The 26,845-nt window shown below is 46.0% G+C and overlaps 1 protein-coding gene across 1 annotated transcript in view; it reads right to left on the bottom strand.

The window, feature by feature from the left end:
- Positions 1 to 26,845, bottom strand: part of SPATA9 (spermatogenesis associated 9) — a 31,969-nt gene that overhangs the window by 4,142 nt on the left and 982 nt on the right. Inside the window, exon 3 of the mRNA XM_062211961.1 lies at positions 18,034 to 18,261. Within this exon, the coding sequence (XP_062067945.1) occupies positions 18,034 to 18,261 (228 nt within the window). The remainder of the gene's footprint in view (positions 1 to 18,033; positions 18,262 to 26,845) is intronic.

The raw sequence follows: 26,845 nt of genomic DNA, 5'->3' as shown, positions 1-26,845 counted from the left end.
TGGGCTAATCCTCTGCCTGCGGCGCCGGTACTCTGGGTTCTAGTCCTGGTTAGGGCGCCAGATTCTGTCCCAGTTGCTCCTCTTCCAGTCCGGTTCTCTGCTGTGGCCTGGGAAGGCAGTGGAGGATGGCCCAAGTGCTTGGGCCCTGCACCCACCTGGGAGACCAGGAGGAAGCACCTGGCTCCTGGCTTCGGATCGGCGCAGTGCTGGCCGTAGCAGCCATTTGGGGGATGAACCAATGGAAGGAAGACCTTTCTCTCTGTCTCTCTCTCTCTCACTGTCTAACTCTGCCTGTCAACAAAATAAATAAATAATAAAAATAAATAAACTCGGAATCTTACACACGCCGGCCCAGGTGCTTCACCTGTCCATTAGGCTGTACCGCCCTGAGGGAGAACAGCAGGGGGTGTGCTGGAATGGCTATGATTTTATTTATGGCATAGGTTTGCAGTCCATGAAAATAAGAAAATTCTTGTAAAGTGCTTAGCAGAATGGCTGCCATGAGCGATGTGGTAGGCATCGTTAGCACTTCATAATCCACGCGAGACAGGGCAAGAGCGTAACAATTATGACTCCATACACACAAAGCAGGCCAGACTAGCCTGATGCTGCTGTCCAAGCACGCGTGCGATTAACTCATCGAGCTGCACGCTGGACTTGTACATTCTGTATACTTGCATTTTAAGGAAAAGCCCTATGTCCAGAGTTCTGAGGATTAAAATACAGATAATTCACACCATACAGGAAAAGTCTGGACAGAAATGCACCTAGGGTATACGAGCTTTGTCAGGTTAACATTTATAGACATGTTATGGCTTCGCATGCTTAACACAGGATACTTGTTAGAAGCCAAGTTCTATCCTAATGGCTTTATCTGTGTCCTCTCCTTTTATCTTAGAACCAACCTATGAAATAGGAACTCCGGCTCAGAGACGTGAACCTGCTTTTTTGTTTTCTGAACTTTCCAAGTTCAGCTAGAGAGTATGTGGCAGTTTTACAAATGAAATTAGGCAAACCGGCGGGTGCTGGGCTCCGCGCGGCAGCCGGCTCAGGTTTTGCCTCTTCCAGCGGCTGCTGAACCAAGAACAAGATTCCTAAGTGATCGCTGGCAAGCTGAAACCCAGAGTCCGGTTTGGCCTAGTAGCTGAGAGGAGCCTGGGGGCGGGGCGGAGGACAGGGCCCTTCTACTTCCTCCTCCTTTTCTCTGCAGCCCCACTCCTAAATGTCGAAGCAGGTTCAGCCCACTCCCTCCCAAGTCGCAACTTGGAGAATTTCCTAGAATCCCTGGCTTCTAGGAAGCACTTCCAGGAAATGAAGCAGCTGCTCTTTTTTGTTTTTTTTTTTTCCCCTTCTTAGCTAGAAGAATGAAAATGATTGTATGCTCTTGAATCTCACTATTAGGAGACAAACACCCTGGCACACAGCAGCCTGTCCAGGAGGGGGAAAAAAACAAAACTGCAGGTGCACGCCCACACACTGCCCTCCTGGCAGAGTGAAGTCTTGAGTTGCTGGCTACACGAAGGCACAGAGCATCGCGCGGCTGCACCTCCAAGTATAAGGGTTGTCTGCGTGAGCGATTACCCTGGTTCTAGCTCACTACATTGCTGTCTCAGATTCGGTCCTTCACCTAAAAGGACTTCAAACTGCTCAGTTTCAAAATTCTGCGTCTGAACTATGTTCAGCAACTGAACAATTAAGACGGTGTATTGCCTAAGGGTCACTCTGTCACTATTTTAATGCCTTTAATACATAGTTTCTATTCCTGTAACAAATCATCCTTTCAGAAAAACATGCTGCTTCCAGAACGTATGTGGTTACTGGCAAGTAGCCATCTTTCAATTTTATGACTCACTTGCAAACCCATCTTTTTCATATTATAAGCCTCCCTGTTTCAGTTTTGGCTTGCGTTGAGCAGGAATCTTGTATGGTTAAAAAAACAAAAACTGAGATAAATAAACAAGATAAATCTGGTAAATGGGAGTCTTTATTTGGATTGTCTTGGCCTCTTTCGAAATTTTCAACTTAACCTTGTTCTATTAATTTTGGTTCATTTGCATATTTGAGTGAAAAATATCTTGGTCTCAATGTTACGTCCATGTATTTTCTTTTTCAGTTTGGTAATGTTAACTTGTAAAACATGGATCTTTGAAGATTAAAAACATTTCAACCTTTAGCTAAACTTCCACACAATTTTTGACTGCCTCATCTCATAAGGAAGTATCTATGTTCGCCTTTTTTTACTAATAATGAAATAAATCTCCCCAAAAGCCAACAACAAACAGTTCAGAAAATAAAAATCTGCTTACACAAGGGCACTGCAAAACACTGGTGGAAAATGGAGTTAAATTATCAATTTATTTTGGCGCAAACTCGGAAATCTATGTATAATTGTGGAAAATGTATATTATGCATGGATTTCAAAAATTGTTTTGCACCAAGCTAAACATCTGTGAATTCCACTTTCCACAAACGTTGTGCGGAACGTTCTTGCACGACCTGGAGGCTGGAGAGCTAGGGGACCACATTGGTGCAGGCTGTCCACAGCCACCTTGAGCGGGGAGGGACACCAGGGCAGTCCGAGAGGAAACTCTTGCTCCCTGATTCAGCAAAAACCTGGCAGGAGACCGGCTGCTCCCACACAGGCGCATCTGCAAGACCTACACAACCGCTGTCTTTGTACTCAGGAGGATGCAGCCGGAACCCCTGTGTTGACATCCCAGGGGGCGTTCTTGAGAAAGCCTTGAGAGGGTGGTCCCCATCTCTTAGCCACACTGGAGAAGCCGCCTTCAGAGCCCAGCACTTCCCGCTTTCTAGGAATTGTCCTCTTGTCCCAGGGCTGGATGCCTGCAGCCCAGTCCACCCTGAGCCAGCCCCACAAGGGCTCAGGGAAGCTCCAGATATCTGCGAGGCTTGCAGATGGAACCTCCCACAGCCTCTCCGCGGGAGGGTTGGCCGCCAGGAAGAAACTTGGCTGACTTTCGTCTTCACCCCGTGGACAGAGCCCACGCTCACTGGGATCCACCCAGGGCCCTGGGCCTTTGAGAGGCTGGGGGCTCCCTCACTTGGCTCTCTCGCCCTAAACCACGCCACGGTGCCCACGCAGAGACAAAGCAGCCCTGTCCGATGCCGGTGCAGGGATAACTGTGTCATCAGCATTGGAGCCTCTGAGCCGATGGCCTCCTGTTGGCTGTTGCCAACACCAACAGCTCTGTCTAGAAGCTGGCGAGTCTTGGCTGGGGCCAGCACTGAAGCCCATTATCCAGGTCAGGGAGGTGAGGGCAGCAGCAGGCTGTACCCAGCCAGGCGGGCACAGGCACCAGACCGGGAGCACTGGGCCGGGGGTGTCAGAGACCGTCAGGAAATCCTGCCCCCCACTCGCTTTCCATGGCAGAGGCCTCTTCTAGCATCCCCCATTCTCCCATCGCTGCGGCCTCAGCCCCCACACAGGCCCCAGGGTTTTGGGGAGCCGCCTGACTCAGCGGCTGCACAGCGGTATCTCTGGCAGCAAGACGGCCGGCAGGGGGCTCTGCTGTGTCCCCGCTCCTACGCGCGTGTGTCGCTGCAGTCTCTGTAGGTCACTGGTGTGGATCAGGTTCTGGGTCGCTCATGCTTGGCACATTTCCCACGTGCTCAGACACACGGGAGCCGCTCGAGAGCTGAGTGTGCAAGCAGAAAAGCAGCCTTGTCCAGAGAGCCCCCAGGCCAGCCTCCCCAGGGGACCACACCACAGGCTCGCCTCAGATGCCCCCAGGTCACAGGCCGAATGGCTGTTCCTGCAAGTGCCCCTCTGTTTCCGGGCTCCTGCAGGACCTAATCTGCTCCCTGCTACTCCCAGCCAAGAGAGAATATACTGGAATTACGACGCTCTTGCAATATGATACGAGGGACTTACAGTGCTCCAGGTATAAATGCGCCATTCCAACATTCATCACCCGCACATCAGTGACAGGACACAGCACACCGAGAGGAGCTTGGGAACAGGCTAAGCTGCTTCATGCCTTCAGACAAGCTGGCCAGGCCACTGAGCGCCGCGACGTCTAAACTTCTGTAAAGTGGTACCCTCCACGCAGCCACAGTCACATCCAGCAGACTGTCCACACCAGGCTGGCTTTCACCCCTTCCACTTCCCCCACGCCATGGACTCCACCTTGACACAGGCAACCCACTAGCGCTCAGAAGCCTCCCCTGGCTGCTGCGGCTTCTCCCGGCTGTGGCACCATGGCACATGCCAACTGCGGGCCAGCCCGTTGACCTGGGTTGAGGTTCCAGGCCCAAGTCTCTTTTTTAAAAAAAGATTTATTTATTTATTTGAAAGGCAGGGCTTGAGAGAGAGGGAGAGAGGGAGAGAGAGGGAGAGAGAGAGAGAGAAGGAGAGAGATTTCATTCACTGGTTCACACCCCCAAATGACCACAATGGCCAGGTCCAGGCCATGCTGAATCCAGGAACCATGAGCTTCTTGCAGGTCTTCCATGTGGGTAGCAGGGGGCCCAGGCACTTGGGCCATCTTTGGCTGCTTTTCCCAGGCCATACCAGAGAGCTGGATGGGAAGGGGAGCAGCTGGGACTCAAACTGGTGCCCACATGGGATGCTGGCACTGCAGGCTGAAGCAGAGCTGCAACTCCAGTGACCTGGGTCTCCACCAGCTGCAGCCATCCGTGCAGGGAGAAGGTAGGGAGGCTGGACTCCCTTGGAGGCTGGGATTCTCCCAGGAGAGATTAGACCCTCAGGATTGCAGCGGGGGCCGGTGCTGTGGCGTAATGGGTTAATGCCCTGGCCTGAAGACAGCATCCCCTGTGGGCGCCGGTTCAAGTCCTGGCTGCTCCACTTCCCATCCAGCTCTCTGCTATGGCCTGGGAAAGCAGTAGAAGATGGCCCAAGTCCTTGGGCCCCTGCACCCACGTGGGAGACCCGGAAGAAGCTCCTGGCTCCTGGCTTCGGATCGGCACAGCTCTGGCTGTCGTGGCCAATGGGGAGTGAACCATCAGATGGAAGACTCCCACCCCCCGCCTCTCCTCTCTCTACGTAAATATGACTTTCAAATAATAAATCAATCTTTAAAAAAAAAAGATTGCTGCTGATAAAGGGACCTGAACTTACCCAGCAGGCTAAAGCAGGAACCCTAAGCAGAAGCCACACAGAGAGTGGCCCCGGGTTGCTGATGGCCCTGGAGCAAGAGCAGAACCCGCAGAAAGAACTGTTCTCACTACCAGGTCACAAGGGAGCTCCACTTAACACTGCAACAACATCAACTCTGCTGAAGACGTTTCAGTTAAAATAAAATTATAAAACATAAGGAGGGGCCGCTGTTGTGCCGCAGGCTAAGCTGCAACCTGTGACACTAGCATCCCGTGTTGGAGCGCTGGCTTGCGTCCTGGTGGCTTGCTTCTGATCCAGTTTCCTGCCGATACTCCTAGGAAAGCAGTGGCTGACAGCCCAACTACTTGGGTCCCTGACACTTATGTGGGAGATCTGGATGGAGTTCCTGGCTCCTGGCTTCGGACAGGCCCAGCTCTGGTTACTGCAGCCGCTGACCCAGTGGATGGAAGATCTCTTTCTCGACCAGTCACTCTGCCTTTCACATAAATAAATAAATGTTTTTTTAAAGCACGAGGAAATTACCTGCCGGGAGTCAGACGCAAGATGAATCACCCGTGTCAGAAACACTAGGCATCCCTCAAACGTCTCAAAGAACGATCCCTGAAAACCGCACGCAGGGAAGAAGATGGGAGGTGGCCCCTGGGGGCGGGGGGCTGCACGCACCTCCACTGCAGAGGAGAACCGCATTTCCAGGAGAGGGAGGAGCGGACAGCTTCGGCGAGGAAGTCACCGCACGGAGGCTCCGAAAGCCAGCAGAGAGAGGGAGCAACAGGGCGCGCCGCAGTGCCCGCCCCAGCTCCCTGCCTGGGGAGGCTCTTTCGCCAGGAAACTCAGTGGAAAGCTCCGTGACCTCCATCATTATAGCAGACCGGCAGCCCTAACGAGGGGAGCATCCCTAACCATAGTCTTCCCTGGCTTTAAACCAGCCTAGGAAACGGACTGTGACCACTTTGCTCCACAAAGGTAACCCATGTAGCCTCTGTCCAGCCCCAAAGCCCCGCACCCAAGCTGCTGGGTACACTCCATTCTGGCCCAGCGGACAGCAAGCAGTCCCACGCCTATCAGAACCCTCTGAGCCAGAGCCAAGGCTCCTTACAAGGCCGCGAGCAGGCCCCTCCGTATTCTGCGGCAGAGAATTACTGCGCACGAGTGCCGGCGCCTCGCTCTCTTGCTCCACGCAATTGTAGGGACCTTCCCCTCTGCTGCCGGGGGCTCATGGCCAGTAGCTCCCGATGCACAGGCCCAGAGGACCGGATGTAAGGAAGTCCCACTCTGCATCTCTTAGCATGGGGTGCTGGGGGGCCAGGCACAAGCCCCAGCACCACCTCTACATGCCCTCTGGGACTGTGGCTGTTGGTGCTGCAACCCTAGAGTAACGCACACGCACCTGTGGGACCTAGAGGGCGCTGTCTGCATCCCTCTGAGCCAGCCAATCCCTAAGGCCCGGCATCACTGGCATACGCACTGCGATACCTGGGTGAGGACCCCACTGGGTCCTGGCACTGTTGGACACCTGCATGGCCACCCGCACTCCACTGTGGGGCCTGTGGGACGCCCTGCCTGCAATCCACTGCTCCAAGCCTACACCTGCTGCCGCACAAGCCCCAGTGTAACATGTGACCACCACGTGGGACCTGGGCACAGTACCCTCCCAGTCCTGCAGCTCTGGGACTGGGGCTGTTGGAGCCCTATTCCACAGTCATCTGTGCGATCTAGGCAAGGATCCCATTGCATCCTGCAGCTCTAGGTCTGTGATTATTTGTTTTATAACTCCTAAGGAACAATGTGCTTGCCTTGGGGCTGGGAAAGGCCGCATCTGCATACAACTGGCTCAGCCTCATACAGGCTAATGCACAACCCCCAGCATAACCAGTGATCAACCTATGGAGGGTGGGCAAGGTACCCTCCGGTCTTGCAGTTCTGAGACCGGGACTTTTGGAGCTATATTGCACATGGTCACCTGAGTTCTCCCTGTGGCACGTGGGGAAGGCTCCATCTGTTGTCCACTGCTCCAGCCCCAAGCCTGGCAGTGCACAGTCCCCAGCACAGCCTGTGTGTGAAACATGAGACCCGGGTAAGATTGCCACTGCATCCTGCAGCTCCGGGTCTGAGGCTATTGGTTCTACAGGTAGTGGGAACACACGTGCTGGCTCTGTGGGCGTGGGCAGACTCTACCTCCATTGCTGCAGCCCCACAGTCGCATAACCTGTGCTTTTCAGGTGGCACCTGGACAAGGCCCCCTTCCTGTCCTGCAGCTCCAGGACTGCAATTATTAATCCTGCATCCCTCACACTGGGACCCATCCGTTAGGAGCCAGAGAAGACCCTACCTGCACACCGTGCTCCAGGCCCACACTTGCCAGTGCACGATCCCCACATGACCTGTATTCACCCTGCCGGACTCAAGCAAGACCTCTTCCATAAACCCCAGTGCTGGGACCAGAGCTTTGGGTGCTATAAGTCCCATCACCACCCATGTCCACCCAGCAGGACATCACACAATTCCAGGGGCACAGCTGTCAGGACCACAAGCCCCAGCATCACTCACAGCTGCTTAATGGTCAAGGGGACAGTCCCACAGCACCAGGAATGGGACCACAGCAATGGCCAATGCTAGCATGACTGACACTCAACTCCCTGGAGACTGAAGACAACCTTTGGAAGCCTACCTCCACTTCAAAGTTACACTACTACTTCCACTAATAGCTGCAAACTAATGCCTTTGATCATGGCTGAAGAAATCAGAGTTTTCACATCTATCCTCACCAAGAACCAATGCCATAGCAACTATCTACCTGACACCCTGCATTTCAGCTACACAAAAAAGTGTTCTCCAGTAGTAGCTACTCCAGAGAGAAGAAGGGACAGTTATGGCAGATACGCAGATGTCAGCATGAGGTCACAGGAAACGTGAAGAGGCAAGGCAGCATGCCACCTCCAAAGGAACACAGCAGCTCTCCAGAAAGAGATCCTGATCTGAAGAATGGCTGTGACGTGCCTGGAAAAGAATTCAAATAGTGATCCTAGGGAAATCCAATGGGATGCAAGAAGATATAGACAATTCGAGAAAATGAAGAAAACTATGCATGCTACAGATTAGAAATTCCACAACACGATATAAATTAGTAAAAAGAACCAAATAGAAATTTTGGAGCTGAAAAGTTCAATCAGTGAAATTTCAAGAAACACAACTGAGCTTCAGTAACAGAATTTACCAAGCAAAAGAAAGAATTACTGATATCAAGGACAAGACTTCTGAAATAAGCCAGTCAGAAAAAATTACAAGGGGAAAAAATGAAAAAGAATGAAGAAAGCCTATGAGACATGGGCTATGATTAAGTGAACAAATATTCATATTTTAGGGAATGTTGAAGAAGAAAACATGGAAAAAGACATTGAGAACATGAGATAATAGTTGAAAACTTCCAAAGTCTAAAAAGAGATATGGACATCCAGATACAGAAAGCTCAAAGGGGTGGGCGCTGTGGCTTACTTGGTTATCCTCCGCCTGTGGCACTGGCATTCCATATTGGCACCGGGTTCTAGTCCCGGTCACTCCTCTTCCAGTCCAGCTCTCTGCTGTGGCCCAGGAGGGCAGTAGAGGATGGCCCAAGTGCTTGGGACGTGCACCCGCATGGGAGACCTGGAAGAAGCACCTGGCTCCTGGCTTTGGATCGGTGCAGTGTTGGCCGTAGCGACCATTTGGGGAGTGAACCAATGGAAGGAAGACCTTTCTCTTTGTCTTTCTCTCTCACTGTCTATAACTCTACCTGTCAAAAATTTTAAAAAATTAAAAAAAAGAAAAAAAAGAAGAGCTCAAAGGATGCCAACCAGACCAACCAAAAAAAGACCTTTCCAAGGCATGTTATAGTCAAATCGTGAAAAGTTAAGGACAACAATGAGGGAAAAACATCAAATCACATATAAAGGAAAACCCATTGAATAACAGTAGACTTCCCAGCAGAAACCCTAGAGGTCAGAAGGGAATGAGATGATATATTTAAGGTCTTGAAAGAAAAAAACTTCCAACCAAGAACATTATATCTACTGGAGCTATGTTTTAGAAGTAAAGGAGAAACAAAGTACCTCCAAGACCATCAAAACTGAGACAATTCATCACCACCAGACCAGCCTTACATGAAATCCTGAAGGAAGTCCTACATTCGAGATAAGCAACATGGAGCTGGCACTGTGGTGTAGCAGGTTAAGTCTGCACCTGCAGCGCCGGTATCCCTTATCGGTGTGAGTCCTGGCTGCTCCACTTCCAATCCAGCTCCCTGCTAATGTGCCTGGGAAAGCAGCAGAAGATGACCCAAGACCCTGGGCCCCTGCCATGCACATGGGAGTCCTGACTTGTCCAGCCCTTTACTGGAAGCTCTTGACTCTTGGTTTTGGCTTGACCCAGCCTTAGCCATTGTGGCCATTTAGGTAGTGAAACAGTAGATTGAGGATTTCTCTCTCTCTCTCTCTCTCTCTCTCTCTCTTCTCTCTTCTCTCTGTACCTCTGCCTTTCAAATAAACAAATAATTTTTTTTAAAAAAGAATAGAACCATCATGAAAACACATAACAATACACAAACAACTAACACAGCAGATGCACAAAAGGGGATGAGAAGGGAACCCACCCTTATCATGGCACAAAGCTACCAAAACACAAAGATAAATAAGAGAGGCAAAAAGAAGCAGCAAATATATAAAACAATCAGTAAACAAGCAACAAAATGACAGAAACTGGTTTTATCTATCAATATTAACCTTGAATGTAAATTGATTAAAGTCTCCAGTCAAAAGATGTTGTGGGCCAAATTGGGGGGGGGGGGGACACAAGACCCAGCTATATGCTGTCTGTAAGAAACTTAGATCCCAGGTAAAGAAACGTATCAACTGAGAGTAAAGGGCTGGACAAAGATATACCAGGGAAGTGGAAACAAAACACAAACGCCAGCAGCTATGTTCTTAACAGATAAAACAGACTTTAAATCAAAAACTGTAAAAAGAGATGAAGAAGGACATTATACATTGATGAGAGGATTAATTCAGCAATATGCTATATCAGAAATATATATGGACCCAACGCAAGATTATTAGACAAATAATATTAGATCTAAAAGGAGAGATAAACTCTAATACAGTAATAGAGAGGGACCTCAAACCCACCATCATCAATGAATGGATTACACATACAGAAAACCGATACAGATACATCATGGTTGAAGAAAAGCATAGAGCAAATGGACCTAACAGACTTCTACAAATATTTCGCCCAACAGCTACAGAATAGATGTTCTTCTCATCGGCACGTGGCATGTTTTTAAAGATGGACCATATATTAGACCACAAATCAAGTCCTGGTAAAGTTTTAAAAATTGAAATCATACCATGTATCTTCTCAGACTCCAAAAGAATAAAATTAGAAATCAACAACAAGAACAAAAGAAACTTCACGAAATTGAACAAAATGTTCCTGAATGGCCAATGGATCACTGAAGAAATTAAAAAACAAAACAAAATAATTTCTTGAAACAAATGAACATGAAAGCACAGGGCCGGGGCTGTGGCACACCAGGTAAAGGCACCACCTGCAGTGCCAGCATCCCATATGGACGCCGGTTCTAGTCCCGGCTGCTCCACTTCCCATCCAGCTCTCTGCTATGGCCTAGGAAAACAGTGGAAGATGGGCCAAATCCTTGGGCCCCTGCACCCACGTGGGAGACCCAGAAGAAGCTCCTGGCTCCTAGCTTTGGATCAGTGTAGCTCTGGCCACTGTGGCTATTTGGGGAGTGAACCAGCAGATGAAAGACTTCTCTCTCTCTCTCTCTCTCTCTCTCTCTCTGCCTCTCCTTCTCTGTGTAACTTACTTTCCAATAAATAAATAAATAAATAAATATTTTTTAAAAAGAAAAAGCACAATATATCAAAATCTGTGAGATACAGCAAAAGCAGTATTAAGAGGGAAGTTCACAACAATAAGCATGTAAATATTAAAAAAAAAGAAAGATCTCAAATAGACAGCCTAATGATACATATCAAGGACTTACAAAAGCAAGTACAAACCAAACCTAAAATAAGCAGGAGGCAAGAAATAAGAAGAATCAGAGCAGAAATAAATGAAATTGAAACTAAAAATCAGTACAAAAGATCAACAAAAGGAAAGTTGTTTTTTGAAAAGACACAGATAAACACTCAGCAAAGAAAACATTTAACAAAGAGAAAAAACTTCAAATGAAGAAGGAGACATTATAACTGATGCCACAGAAGTACAAAGGTCCCCAAGAAACTAGAAATACAAAGGTTCATAAGAAACTACTATGAACAACTATATGCTAACAAATTGAAAAACCTCTAAAAAGTGAAAAACTTCTGGATCCATACAACCTACCAAGATTAAATTAAAAAGATACATAAAATATAAATAGATTTATAACAAGTAATGCGATTGAAGCAATAATTAAAAGCTTCATATGAAAGAAAACTCCAGGATCTGATAGCTTTACAATTGCATTCTGCAAACAATTTAAAGAGGAACTAACTCCAATACTTTTCACGTTATTGCAAAATATTGAAAACGATGGAACTCTACCAAACTCTTATGAGGTCAACCTTACTCTGACACCGAAACCAAAGACACAACACAAAAAGAAGACTACAGACCAATATCCTTGAGAATATAGAGACAAAATTCTCAACAAAATAGTAGGAAACGGAATCTGACTCTTTATCAAAGAGATCATACATCAGGATTAAGTGGGAATGATCCCAAGGATACAAGGATGGTTCAACATTTGCAAATCAGTAGACATCATAAATCACACCAACAGAATGAAGAGCAAACACCATGTGATCATCTCAACAGGATGCAGGAAACACATTGGATAAGATGCAACATCCCTTCATGATAAAGACCCTCAACAAATTAGGCACAGAAGGAACACACCTCAAAATTATAAAGGATATACATGACAAATCCACTGCCAATGTAGTACCAAGTGGGGAAACATTGAGAGCATGTCTTCTCATATGGAACAAGATGGGGATATCCACTTTCACCGCTCTTATTCAATACTATATTGGAAGTATTAGCAAGAGCAGTTATGGAAGATAGATAAAAAAGGGCATCAAAATTGGAAAACAGGAAATCAGAATATTCATGTTTGCAGATGACATGATTCTGTAGGTGGAGAAACCTAAACACTGCACCAGAAAACTGTTGGTACTGATAAACCAACTCAGCAAAATTGCTGCATACAAAATCAACAAAAACCCAACATTTTTACATGCTAATAATGATCCTACTGAAAGAGAAATCAAGAAAGTAATACCATTCACAATAGCTACTAAAAATTTAAATATTTAGGACTAAATTCAACCAACAAACAGAAGGATCTCTATGATGAAAGTTATAAAACTTTCAAGGACACACACAATAAATCAAGGACATAAAAAATGGAAAGATATTCCTTGTTCCTACTGGAAGAATTAATATAGTTAAAAATGTTGATATTGCCTAAAGCAATCTATAGATTCAATGCAATCCCTACCAAAATGATGATATACTTAACATAATCAGAAACAAAAATCCTAAAATTCACATGGAATCACAACAGATCCAGAACAGCCAAAGTTATCTTAAATAAATAAATTAAAATCAAGCTGGAGGCACCACAACATCTGATTTTAAAGCATACTACAAAATCATAGTAATTAAAATAGCATGGTACTGGCATAAATACAGACACATAGATTATAAAAGCAGAAGAGAAAGCCCGGAAATTAATCCACATACATACAGCCAACTGAGTTTTGATAAAGGATAAAGGTGCCAAGAATATATGTTGGAGAAAGGATATTCTTTTCTCTTTTTTTATAAAGATTTTATTTATTTATTTATTTGAGAGGTAGAGTTTCAGACAGTGAGAGAGAAAGTCAGAGAGAAAGGTCTCCTGTCCACTGGTTCACTCCCCAGATGGCCGCAATGGCCAGAGCTGCGCCAATCTGAAGCCAGGAGCCAGGTGCTTCTTCCGGGTTTCCCATGCGGGTGCAGGGGCCCAAGGACTTGGGCCATCTTCTACTGCTATCCCAGGCCATAGCAGAGAGCTGGACTGGAACAGGAGCAGCTGGGACTAGAACTGGCACCCATATGGGATGCTGGCACCTCAGGCGGAGGATTAACCTACTGTGCCACAGCGCCGGGCCTGAAAGGATATTCTTTTCAATAAATGGTGCTGGGAAACTGGATATACACATGCAGAAGTATGAAATTAGAATCCTACCTCTCACCATATACAAAATCCCCTCCAGATGGATGAACGAGCTAAACGTAGAACCTGAAACTATGAAATTGCTTGACGAAGACAGAAGCAGTGCAGGATATCGGTATAGACAATGATTTCTGTTGGGGAAGACCCAAAAACATGGCAACAAAAGCAAAGCTAGACAAATGGGATTACAGTAAACTCAATCAAGAGACATGCAACAGAATGAGAGAAAATATTTGCAACCTACTTATCCAACCAAGGATTAATATCCAGAAACATATTGAGAACTCTAAAAACTCAGCAACAAGGGCCAGCACGGTGGCGTAGTGGGTAAAGGCGTTGCCTGCAGTGCTGGCATCCCACATGGGAGCCGGTTCAAGTCCCAGCAGCTCCACTTCTGGTCCAGCTCTCTGCTGCGGCCTGGGAAAGCAGTGGAGGATGGCCCAAGTCCTTTTGGCCCCTGCACATGCATGAGAGACCCAGAAGAAGCTCCTGGCTCCTGGCTTTAGGTCAGCACAGCTCTGGCCCTTGCAGCCAATTGGGGAGTGAACCAGCAGGTGGAGGACCTCTCTCTCTCTGTCTCTCTTTCTCTGCCTCTCCTTCTCTCTCTGTGTAACTCTGACTTTCAAATAAACAAATAAATCTTTTTTAAAAAAGATGAAAAGCGCTGATTCTCCCTTATAAGTGGAAGCTACAATAACTCAGTCTGCACACAGAATACTGACAGTAGAGGCTTAGAGGTAGGGAGGAAGGGCTAGAGAGACTTGGGCTAGACAAAGCCGGGGGAGCCAGGTGTGGGGTGTATGGGGAACTCTTTCTATTACTTCACCATTTTTGTTGTAGAAATTTAAAACTGTTCTGAAATAAAAAGTTTCTTTTAAAACAATGAATGGAGACCATACACAAATAAGTGAAGTCATGTGCCATGTAATGACGCCTTGGTCAAGGCCCATCCACCTGAGTGACTGTGGTCCCTGCCCAGTGACGTCACAGCGTGTGTAAGTGCACCCTCAGAACAGACTGCCATCACTGAACAGCATATGACTGCCTGTCTCCAATGTTAAAAGAGATCCGTTTTAAAAGATTTGGTTTAAAATGGGATGTAGAAGCGGCTCCGGCCTTGTGGCACAGTGGGTTAAGCCACCTCCTGCAATGCTGACATCCCACATCCAAGTTCTGGATTGAGCCCAGGTGCTGCACTTCCGATCCAGCCCCCTGCTAATGCACCTGGATGGCAGCCGAAGATGGCCCAAGTCCTTGGGCCCCTGCCACCCACGTGAGAGACCCCAGGGCACGGTAAGCTAAGCTTCCAGCATCCCATGTGGGTGCCGATTCTAATGCTGGCTGCTCCTCTTCCAATCCATCTCTCTGCTATGGCCTGGAAAAGCAGTAGAAAATGGCCCAAGTCCTTGGACCTCCGCACCTGCATGGGAGACCAGGAAGAAGCTCCTGGTTCCTGGCTTTGGATTGGCTCAGCTGTAGCCACTGAAGCCACTTGAGGAGTGAACCAGCAGATGGTAGACCTTTCTCTTTTGTCTCTCCCTCTCTGCTATAATTCTACCTCTCAAATAAATAAAATCTTTTTAAAAAAACCCTCCTTGAAAATCAAGACAAAAAACCAAATACATCATATATATATATGTATATTACTATATACATATATAAAGCCTCTTATATAATATATATTATATAATATTATATCTATCTATCTATATATATATATATCCTCTCCTTACTGGATAAAACGAAACATAGAACTTCAACTGAAAGATTCTTCTCGCTGCCACTGAAGTTCGGTGCGTGTCGGGAGACCACTACGCACAGTGGACTTCCTCATTCCAGTACAGAGCAGCTCTTCTGATCAAAGGACGTACTGAGAAAGCCAACAGCCATGGGGACCAGGGAATGTGCCCACCTGGGAGAGAGGTAGAGGATTCCCTGGGCAGGCGGCACACACTGAAGGCCTGCTCCCCCACACCCCCCCAGCGAAGTAACTGATCTCCCTCTCTCTTTGGAGAGAGGCTGGGCAGGGGGGCCCAGTGTCCCCAGGAAAAACCGAGTCATCCAGTCTCCTGTGAGGCAACCGATCGCCCACCCAGCTCCCAGGGGATGAAGTCGCATCAAGTACCACCACACACTCCTCTGCATGAGGGCTTTGCTTCGAGAAAGAACATCTGTGTCTCTGACGCTTGTGTGTGTGTGCGCGCACGTGTGTGTGAGACTGGCAGCTAACTCCCCAGCTTGTAAGTAGTGGAAAATTCCAGATGCTTCACGGTTCTGCCTTAGCAAGAGGAACACTGCAACATAACAGGCAGTGACTTTAAACATGGTTTCACAGTAACTTCAGGAATACTCTTTTTAAAAATGTTTTACGTTTTTTCATCTACTTGAAAGAGAGGATCATACACACACAAACACACACAGAGATCCTCCATCTACGGGTTTTCTCACAAATGCTCACAACAGTCAGGGTTGGGCCAGGAGCTAGGAACTCCACCTGGGTCTCCTACATGATTGGCAGGGACCCAAGCACTTGATCCTTCATCCACTGCCTCCCAGGAACATTAGCCAGGGGCTGAATCAGAAGCAGAGCAGCCAGAACTCAAACCAGCACTCCCACAGGGGCTGCAGGCAGCCCACACGGTATCTTCACCCCTATGAGTGTGACAGTGCAAAGAAAGAAACAGCACAGGATTGACAAAGATCCCCCAGTGGGAGCTGAAGGGGAGGTGGTTCAGTTGTATTTCTGTTCACTGTCTAAGAAAAGAGGAACAAGGCGTGTCATTCGAGGATCCAGGGATCAACACAAACCAGTTTTTACCTTCTCAGACAATAGGCATCACAAGAGAGGCTTTAGTCAATGCCGTTCTCAGATTTCTGGAAACGTCGAAATCCTTGGTTAAAGAGAGACACCTACATAATAGGTAGGTGTTGACCGTGGCCAACGTCTCTGCACCCTTTCCCTCAATTCCTTGAAAGCACCCAGATGTTTCGCTCTGCCCACTTCACTCGCAGGTCCCATGGTCCCAGAAGGACCCAAACTCCACTCCAAGGGCTGGAGCAGGGAGCCGGGTCCCGGGCCAAGTGGGTGCATCCAGTTTCCCTCATTGAGGGGTGAGCACTGCCACAGAAGAGTTTGCAGATTCTGCTGAGGGACCCCTATGCCAAGGCCTACCCTTCCTGCTGCCACTGGGCCTCAAACAGCTGTGACCAGAAGGGGGAAAGCCTGTCTTGGCATGGTGCCAACATGGAGAAAGCAGAACTGAGAGCTAGAGAGAAAGCAACAGGATCCAGACGATCTGCACCCGGCGACGTCTGTCATCCGAACAGCTCTGTGTTGGCTACACAAGCTAACACCTCTCTGCTCGGGGCGCCACCCAGTGCAAGCCGGGTTTTCTCCCTCTCCACCAAGACAGTTTGAATGGACTCATGCTGAGTTTTGTTAGCCAGACTTGCCAGATTCTAAACATTTTGTAGTGAAAATGTAGGATACAGAGATGGAAAAGCCCAGAGTTTGTGCCCTAACACTTAGAAAACGAAAGCACACGAAAACAAGTTGGTTCTGAAAACATTTCAAGAGCTGTTGTCCTTAACTAATCTAACAGAGCCTCAGTAAAACCAAGTAAAAAATGTAATTTGAAATGTACCCAGATATTGATGAGTCTATCCAAATGAATTGATAGTTAAATACACTCAATATTTAATGTCAAGCTAAGACTATCCTGGAAATATAACAAGAGCATGAGGAGAAAGGAACAAAAGAGACTTTGAAGGCTTCTTGGGGAATTTCTTTTAGGGTTGACTTAAGTGATGATTTGCATGGTTAGGCTTAAGTTGAAGCATCTGAAATGGACAATTCGATGCAGTTCAGTAAGGTAGGCACAGACGGCAGCTAAGGCGTGGCTTAGGACACCCATATCCTATAGTGGATGCCTGGGCGTGAGTCTCAGCTCCCAATCCCAGCTTCCTGCTGATGTGCACCCCGGGAAGCAGCAGGTGACGGCTCAAGTACTTGGGCCTCTGCTGTCCATGTAGAAGACACAGATTGAGTTCCTAGCCCTTGGAGAGTGAACCGGCAGATGGAAGATCTCTGTCTGTGTCTCTCTGTTTCTCTGCCTCTCAAATAAATACATAAATGGTTTAAAAATAATAATAATAAGGTAGAAAAAAGTCCACGGGACCAGCGCTGTGGCATAGCAGGTTAAGCCACTGCCTGCAGTGCCAGCATCCCATGTGGGTGCCAGTTTGAGACCTGGCTGCTCCACTTCCAATCCAGCTCTCTGCTATGGCCTGGGAAAGCAGCAGAAAATGGCCCAAGTGCTTGGGATCGGTGCAGCTCCAGCCGTTGCAGCCAACTGGGGAGTGAACCATCAGATGGAAGACCTCTCTCTCTCTCTCTGCCTCTTCTCTCTCTGTGTAACTGTGACTTTCAAGTAAAATAAATAAATATTTTTAAAAAAAGAAAAGAAAAAAAGTCCACATTACCTAATCTTTCAGTTACTTAAGCCGGGCCATATACTGTATTGATTAAGGCCCCACCATGCATTCCTCTTATCCGAGTTTATCTATTTTACATGCAGGACGCTCAAGCATACTGCATCTTCATTTTCCAAATTTTGCAAATGTAAAAGCCTCTCTAAGTAAAGGAGTTCACACCATGTCTGACGCAATACTCGCGTACCTGTGTGTTGTACAGGGGCTGCCGTGGCAGGTTCACTTCCCTCAGCAGGCGGCGGGCGATGCCCCTCAGCTCCACAAGTCTACAGGTGAGCTGGGGCTGCAGGAGCTTGGCCATGGACTTGGAGGACCTGGAGATGCTGCTCAACCCTTGGATCCAGGTGCCCCGATTGATCTTGGCTAACACGACCGCCATTCTGATTCTTGATGCTTTCTGCACGGGTTTTCTTTTCTAAAAAAACAAGTCTTTGAAAAGTAACTGACATGTGATCGATGCCTTACTGAAATCCACTCTGGCAGAGACTGACTGGCACTGAACCACGTGGTGTGTGCTGTGCACACGTGCTCAGCGGTCCCCTCCCTGCCCCTAAATCCTCACATGGAGTTTAGTCCCTTAGCATGAATACCCAGAACTGAAGATAAAAGTGCTTCATTTTCTTCCCTGGATTTACATCTTTTTGCTTAATTTTGAGACATTTCAAAATTAAACAAGAATTCTTATTCCAACAATAATACATATTGAAAATCATTATGCTTTCCCAGGTTACTTTAAAATTTATTTTTCTTAAAAAGTGCTGTTTTACTACAGTTTGGCACTCATATAGGTACTCTGTAAAAATTCATATGTATATACACATATATTTCTATTTAAATACCTACATAGGTATTATAAAGGTAGATAATTTTAAACTGTAATTTCTGAAATGGTAAAATCTTGACTCCCATAAATATCAAAAGGAACATGAGTCAAAATGCTAAATGTCAAAATCCCCATTTAATTATTAGTTAATGAGGAAACCAGTAAGAAGTTAAAATCAACTCATTATAGAATTTTGACCTACAGAGAGTTATATTCCTTACTGGACAAAATCCATTGGCACTGCCAAGAATAGAAGTCATTTGCATTGCTATTTTCAGTTTCCCAAAAACTTCACATTTTTCAGTGACTAACTAGAGCACAGACATAATATATATGACATGTATAATTTAAAGAAAAATGATACACAAACCCCATATACTACTTAGCGAGCTTAAGAAACTTATTCCTAAAGCCTTCAGAAATGCTACTGATTTTCTGATGGAAAAAAAAAAAAGTGTGTGGTATTACCCAAACACATGACCTGAAGGTCTTTTTCTCTGCTCTATGAGACAGTGAACCAAGGCAAAACCACCCCCAATGCTGTCAGACTACATTCCAGGCAACAGGCAAGTGCACTTTCCATTATTCACCCGGGTAATTTTATGGGCTCTCCCAGCCTTTCGATATAACTTGGGTGGGGGTGCAGAATTATTGGCTAGTAACAACAATGAGCAACTTTGGATTTCTAAACATTTATTGCATCTAAATATATAAAGACAAAATAACTTTTAAGTGCTGTTTTGCTGAAGATGACTATTACACGTATCTTAAGATGGAACACAATGCATATTTATTTCAAATGCATCAACTTTTATCCTGGCACTAATGTTATGGCTAGTGCTTTGTCCTCAAAGTTCTTCTCTTACTGCTCAGCTTTTATCGCTGGAGACAACCAAAGTGGTTCTAGACTGCCGAGATGGATGGATTTCTGCTGCATTTGGTGTTGTGGTTTACTCGACTCACTTCATGGAGAGAGTCCACTGGCAAACTTGTGGTCTTTGCCCCTCCAGTCAACACTAAGCACAGAGAGTGCAATCCCAATTGTGAGCTGCTGCACTCGCTACAGTTCCAAGCCACCTGTAATCCTGAAAGCGGTGCCTTGGGCAGGTAAGTAGGGCAAGCCAAGTAAGAGGCAGGTGCAACCACTGTACTTGCTATCTACCATGGTTGTGAATTGTCTGCAGTATCCACAGCTCCTGCACACACACACACACACACACACAAGGCCACCTGCCTTGGGACTTCATGCTGTACTGCACTGACTCCTACAACTCCTGGGGTGTGGGCGGAATAAGCTAGGTTTTGCTTCTAACTACAATTTGCTTGTGTTCTCTCGCTTTAAAATTTACCACAAGGAGAGGGCCACATTGCCAAGGCACACATTTACTGAATCCTTGTCTACTGGTTCAAGATTCTGTGCTTGGGGGACCTCTCACGTTGCAGTTGCAAAATGTGACCGTTCTGCAGTCTCCCCATACTTATTTTGTAAGTTCCCTTCCAGATTCTTGATGACCTGAACGTGTTTTCCTGGATTCAATGACGTCATCCATCTCCTCGTATTAACCATCCTTGATTGCTCCCCCAAACCTACACTAAATGGGTGCCTTCCACCTCCCCCTCTTTTACCTCATCTCTCTACCTTACTTCTGTTAAAAATAAGGCTGTTTTTCATCATCTGTTAAGTCTCAGGTGGGGTTCACACAACTGGGGTGGACCAACACATAGCATTTGTTACAAACAATATATTTAATGTATATCAAGAGTTCACCGCCTTTGGGGTGGAACTCTATCTTCTGAGAAATAATCTCTTTGTTTTCCTTTAGTGCTCAAGCTGCTACAATTTGACCACTGTGCTTCCCAGCAAAGCCTTAAAAAATTACTCTTCACTAAATTGAAACTTTCCTGGATACCAGTGAAACAGTGGTTACGTCTAACAAAGCATTCCTCATCACCTCTCTTTTCCCTACACAAAACCCGGGGAATCAACCCTTTGCTAAGAAGACCTCCTCCTTGCTCTTGAGAATAGTATTAAAAACAAACAAACAAACAACCCAGTATATCCAGGCCCAGGGGTTCTTTGTGGCTGGAGGCAGGAGGGACAGGAAAGTGACAAGGAGGAGAGGCATCTGGATTCCTTTAGATGAAGAACGGAGCCTTTCACTTTTACAGAGCAGTGGCCAATTTACGAAGATTTCAATTCCCTCTTGCTCTTAGTAAGTTGCTTTCTAAACCAGCCCTAGTAGGAAAATTGTTTTTAGGAAGTTTTTATTTAATGAATACAAATTTCATAGGTACAGCTTTAGGAATACCCACACTCCCACCCCAACTCCCATCCCACCTCCTACGGCCTCTCCCATCCCATTCTTCATGAACCTTCATTTTTAATTTATATACAGAAGACCAACTCTATACTAAGTAAAGATTTCCACGAAATGGTTTCTTTGAACTATCAGTTTTTTCCCTTTTTTCTACCGACTACCCTATGTATTTTCTTACCAAGCCAAGTGTGTAAATTTCAGTGTAAACCACACTTCTTTTCCCTTTTTTGTTTTTGCATTCTTGGCCTAAGAATACTGGAACTGGTTGCACATTGTGTAAGTTTTCATAATTACTTTTTGGGATCATCATCAGAAAAGATATTTCAACCCCTTTCCCCAAACCATAACCAGCTTGGGGACTCACAAAGGAAATTGGAGGTCTCTTGTGAAAAGAGACTGAGTATCAGTTTGTAAGGTTGCTTCCAGAATCCCACTCCAGATTTCTCCCTTTGGACTCACTCTCGGAACACATATTCTATTTTCCCTTTGCATTTCTTTTTTCCTAGAGCCACGCTCATTTCTTCGTCATCAGCAGTTTTCACGCTGAACTCCAATTTCTGTGACCTCAGCTTTTTACTATCCCCCATCTAGAAAACCAGCCTGTCAGCAAATCTTACTCAATTGTTTGCTCTGCAGAGTAGCAGAATCTGACCACCCTCGGGGCCTCGGGCTCTGGCAGCACGGTTGTAGTTAAGAAAGGGCCCCCTCTCAAAAAAAAAAAAAAAAAAAAAAAAAAAGGGCCCCCTCTCTTCTCCTAACTGGCTTCCCTGCTCCCACCCTCGCCTCTTTTCATTCTGTTCAACAAAACCTCAGCCAGAGAGACCCAACTGATTTGCATCCGATCAACTCTCGCTCCTGCTCAATTGCACCTGCTTCTGCTCAGTGGCTTCCTGTGGCCCTCCTGCTCTAAGCCAAAGTACCCACAATGCCCTACAGGGCGCCCCATCTTTTCCTCTGGCCTCACCCATCTGTTTCTCTCCCTTTTTCTCCTCACAATCTGTTTAACTCCTTAGGTATGTGCCCACCTCAGGGACTTTGCACTTGCCATGCCATTTGATTCTGCCAATACACTCAAGCTTTCCCCCTTGCTTCCTTCAAATCTTAATTCAAGAACTGCTTAGTCTAAAGCCTTCTTGGTCATCCTACTTAAAACCAACACTTGTTCTCCCAGTCCCCACGTCCCTACTTCATATCCCTTGTCTGCTGTATTTTTTCTTCACACAGACTTACTACAGGGTTTATTTTCTCTGTCTATTGTTGGCCTATTTGACAAGGATGCAGATTTATAATGGCCATGTTTTAAGTTCACGTGGCTAATTTTCCCCCATTGTCTAGGTCTGGCACATACTATGCAGTTTATGAATATCTGCCAAAACAAATTTAGAAAGTAATCAGAAAATATAACAAATTAGCATTGAAAAATCAGAGAAACACACCAGAAACCAGCCAGGAAGTTTTTAGTGCACACCATAGTATGTAAACTTTCAAAATGATGACAATTCTCTACAAGAGACAATTCACCAAAGATAAAAATACAATGGAATATAGAATATTCTAGTTACAGTCTTAATCTAATTATATTTCAAAATTCCAACTGCATTAGAAGTGCTTTCAGATACCATTGGTGCATTCTCAGCAGTTTTTGTCCATATTTTTGCATACAGAATTCAGAAAAGTACATTTACAGATGTAACATTTAAATTTTTTGACATGGATTCTAGTATGTTCTGTCCATAATTCCCAGTTTGGTAATGCAGTGTATGGTCAAATGCAAAATAGAAAAAAAAAATCACCTTTCATAGTTAAACACAAAAATAAACATGATTTCCACAAAGGTGACTTTCAGATTCCAGTCGAGAATCATCCAAATTAAACATTTTTAGTTCCCTAACTGTAGTACACATTTCTTTGTTCAAATGTAAAAGCCTACTATTTTTAAAGTCCTCATATGGAAATCATTTGAAATTTGCAAATGTAAGCCTTAAAAAATTACTCTTCACTAAGGAAATGGATACTGAGGGTACTGGGGTCTGGGCTGGCTGGGATGGAGCAGTGGAGAAGCTGGGACCTCAGAGCCACCGTCTCCACCCAAGATTCTAAAATTAGCTTTCCCAGCCCCAGCAAGAACAGTTCATTCAAAACCTTCATCCATGAAGAATTACTTAATCACCATTATTCTGGGTCTGTTCCTCTATAAAGATTCCACCATCGCTCCCATCACATTTTTTTTGCTCCAGGCTATCATGAAGGTCTTTTCTGAAATAATTAAGTGGGGGTGGGGAGGGGCAACTTCAATACTAATCACAAAATGTAGAGATTTAAAATATAATCTGTTCCTTTTGGAATGTTCAATCTACAGAAATGTTTTACAACATTCAGCACTTACAGTTTGGTCTCTAAAAAAAAGAAAACTACCTAGTTAATGACCGAGTATTAGCAACGTTTTCTGGATAATTTGTTTTTGAAGAGCAAATGACCTCAAATGCATTATGATATCCCTGAGCTACTCAGATTTCTTGCCAATCTCAGCAACACATTCTTCAAAATAAATGGTGGAAAAAGAACAATGTAAGTGTTCTGAAAATGAGAAACAAAATAGCCTTAATTATCTTTATGTTCCTCTCTGAGTGGTGTGGAGCTCTTGGAAATCAATGGCCTCAGTGAAGTTGGAAATATGAACTCCGAGTTTCCCGGGTATCAGACAGTCCATCTAGTTCACCAGAAACCCAAGAGACAATGAGCTATTCAGAAGGGGAAGGGAATTGTGAAGACAGTTGCAACTTCTCTGATTAAATAAAAGCCAGGTTTTCCTAACCTTGACAATGGCGGGAGAATCACAACTTGGAAGGGGCAACAGGACTTCCCAGGTCTGTCTCTGGCTTCCTAGTCTCTGCCTTGAGGCTTTTGCTGTCATTCCTGCCACCACTGTGCTACCTGAACTAGGTGTCCTATATCAGACATGGCCACTTGTCCATCTCTTTGCTTACTGCTCCAGAACACAGCCAAGACAAGTCCTCAGTGTTCCAAGAGCCTTTATACCAAAGCCAGGGGCATGCAAAGCAAGAGAAACAACGAGACCCCAAGTCCAAGACATAGACTTAGCAAGAAAGGGCTACTTCCCCCTGCCACTCTCGGCTCAGCCTTTGAGTTCTGGTTTTCTGTGATGAATGGCACTGGGCATGTCTGCTTTCTCAGGGTTATTATCTTCTCTCTCAGGCCACGCCAGTATTCATCAACTGCAGTATAGTCTATCCCCCTTCACGACAAACAAGGAATTCATTTGCACAATGGCCACACAGCAGTCAGTCCCCAGCTGTAAGAGCAGAGACTGCTGGAGTCTCCTGGGAGTCAGCTTCAAAGTCTCAGAATTCTGCCGTGGCTCAGGAAGCTCAGCAGCTCCTCAAAGTTACAACTCACACATGATTCAGTGATAAACAAGAATGGCTAGTGGGGCTGGTGTTGTGATGTAGCAGGTAAAGCAGCGCCCATCCCAAACGGGCGACCTGGCTGCTCCACTTCCCATGCAGCTCCCTGCCAATGCTACTCGAAAAAGCAGCAGATGATGGCCAAGTGGTCAGGCCCCTGCCACCCACGTGGGAGACCCTGATGAGGTTCCTGGTTCCTGACTGTGGCAGACATTTAGGGAGTGAACCAGCAGATGGAAGATCTTTCTCTGTCTCACTCTCTTTCTCTGTAACTCTTGCAAATAAATAAATAATCTTAAAAAAAAGCCTATCAGTTCATTCATTTTTAGAAATGTATGGGTTTAATAATTTGAATCATTTAAATATGCAGCAAATAGCTACTTTCAATGTAAAAAGAAAAGAAAGTTACTTTTTAAAATAAGAATTTGGGGGGCTGGCACTGTGGCACAGCGGGTTAACACCCTGGCCTGAAGAGCCAGAAACCCATATAGGCGCTGGTTGGAGACCCAGCAGCTTCTCTTCCAATCCAGCTCTCTGCTATGGCCTGAGAAAGCAGTAGAAGATGGCCCAAGTCCTTGGGCCCCTGCACCTACGTAGGAGACCTGGAAGAAGCTTCTGGCTCCTGGCTTCAGATCATCACAGCTCCAGCCACTGTGGCCAATTGGTGAGTGAACCATCAGATGGAAGACCTCTCTCTCTCTCTCTCTCTCTCTCTCTGACCCTCCTCTCTCTCTGTGTAACTCTGACTTTCAAGTAAATAAATAAACCTTTAAAAAAATGAAAGAAAATAAGAATTTGAAGAGCCAGCAAGCACTGCTGGTGAACGAGCAGTTCCACAGCAGCAAATTAGCCAGGAGCTGGAATCGGCAGTGGAGCTGGGAGCAGACCCCAGGTACCCAGTAGTGGATGCAGGCTTCCTAAGCAGCATCTTTGTTTTACTTTATGTACTAAAGGTGAACACCTTTCATGTATTTCATATATATAGATTTAGGAACCTAGTGATACTTCCCACTCCGCCCTCCCTCCTGCCCATGTCCAAGCAGTGCCTTTACTGCTGTGCCAGTCACACCCCTCCATGGTAAGCAATGAAATTTCCCCTCTTAGTTTCACTGCACTAGAGTTATTGGCTTCCCTTTTACACTATACACTCATGACTCCTAAATATGCTTCTTCATCCCAGACTTCTCTTGAACTTCCAGCCTTCATATCCAGTGTACAACTCAACGCCAGGGCTCAGACTGCTGTGGCACAGCCCTCAAACTGTGACCCAGTTCGGTTCATCATCTCCAAACCTGCTCTTCCTCATGGAGGCCGGCATCCCAGTTAATAGGATCACTACTCCGCTAGCCACCCGTCATCCAGAGTCTCCCCAGTCCCACACATCCCACTCTTTTCACACTGTCAGTTTCAAACTTCTCAATAGCTCTTGCATCCAACCCACTCTGTCCACTTCCAATGTCAATGTCCTCGCTTTTGTCTGTCATTTGCAGCAGACACTGCTTAAGTACCTCTCTGTTACCTGGGACTGGGGAGAGGTGTGGTGTAACTGAGACAGAGAAGCCAACAAGTCTGCGTTCTTGGAACGTCTGCCTCCAGTCAGCCTTCCTCACCAGTTGTGCCAACTGAATGCCATTTCTATGCTCAACTCTCTCATGATTCACATCTGGGTGACAAGACAAAGTCTAGTCTTTCTTACATGGAGTATGAAACTTTGCATATTCAGACTCTCGATTGTGTCTCCTAACTTTCTAGGTCCTGCTTCAGCCCTTCCAGCCTACTTACATTTATTTGCATTTACTTGGCATTCTGAAAGCACGCCATGCTGTTTCATGCTTTTTTAGCCTAACTCACACTGCTACACGGCTTCCTCTGGAGTAGTCATCCCTGCCCTTGGCTCTTTACCCTTTTGTTGACCTTGGAAGCCCCCATTGGTCCTCTGGGATCCAGTCCATGCCTCCTTCCTCTGGGGGCCTTCTCTCCCCCTGCCTGGGCAGAGTGTTCACCCAGCTGAGCTGGTGTGGCTCTAGGACTTCCCACATTGGAACACAGTCACTCGTTGGCAACTCTGTCTTGGTTATACCACACCTTGCTCATCACCGTGTCCCCTCTACCCAGTCCCAGGTAACAGGGAGGTAACTAAGCAGTGTCTGCTGGCTGAGTGTCCGGATGAACGGTTACAGGCTACAGGTAGTTGTTTCCAAACCTTTTGGAACAGAGATTTTAAAAGCTACAGGACAGTAAACTTTGTTTAAATTGATACAGTCATTTCTCTCCACATTAAAGCACACTCCCATATGGCAATTACGTTTCCATTATTATAATTTATCTGTTAAGTTTTTGCACTGATTCAACTGCCTTAGACTTTAGATTATTTTTCTGATTTTACATTAAGCAAATCTTAAGTAAACTTCGCTTCATTTGTGGCTCTCAGAC

This window comes from Lepus europaeus, chromosome 15 (assembly GCF_033115175.1).
Source record: "Lepus europaeus isolate LE1 chromosome 15, mLepTim1.pri, whole genome shotgun sequence".
In the NCBI taxonomy this organism is placed as follows: Eukaryota; Metazoa; Chordata; class Mammalia; order Lagomorpha; family Leporidae; genus Lepus; species Lepus europaeus.
This window is presented reverse-complemented; position numbering and strand designations above follow the sequence as displayed.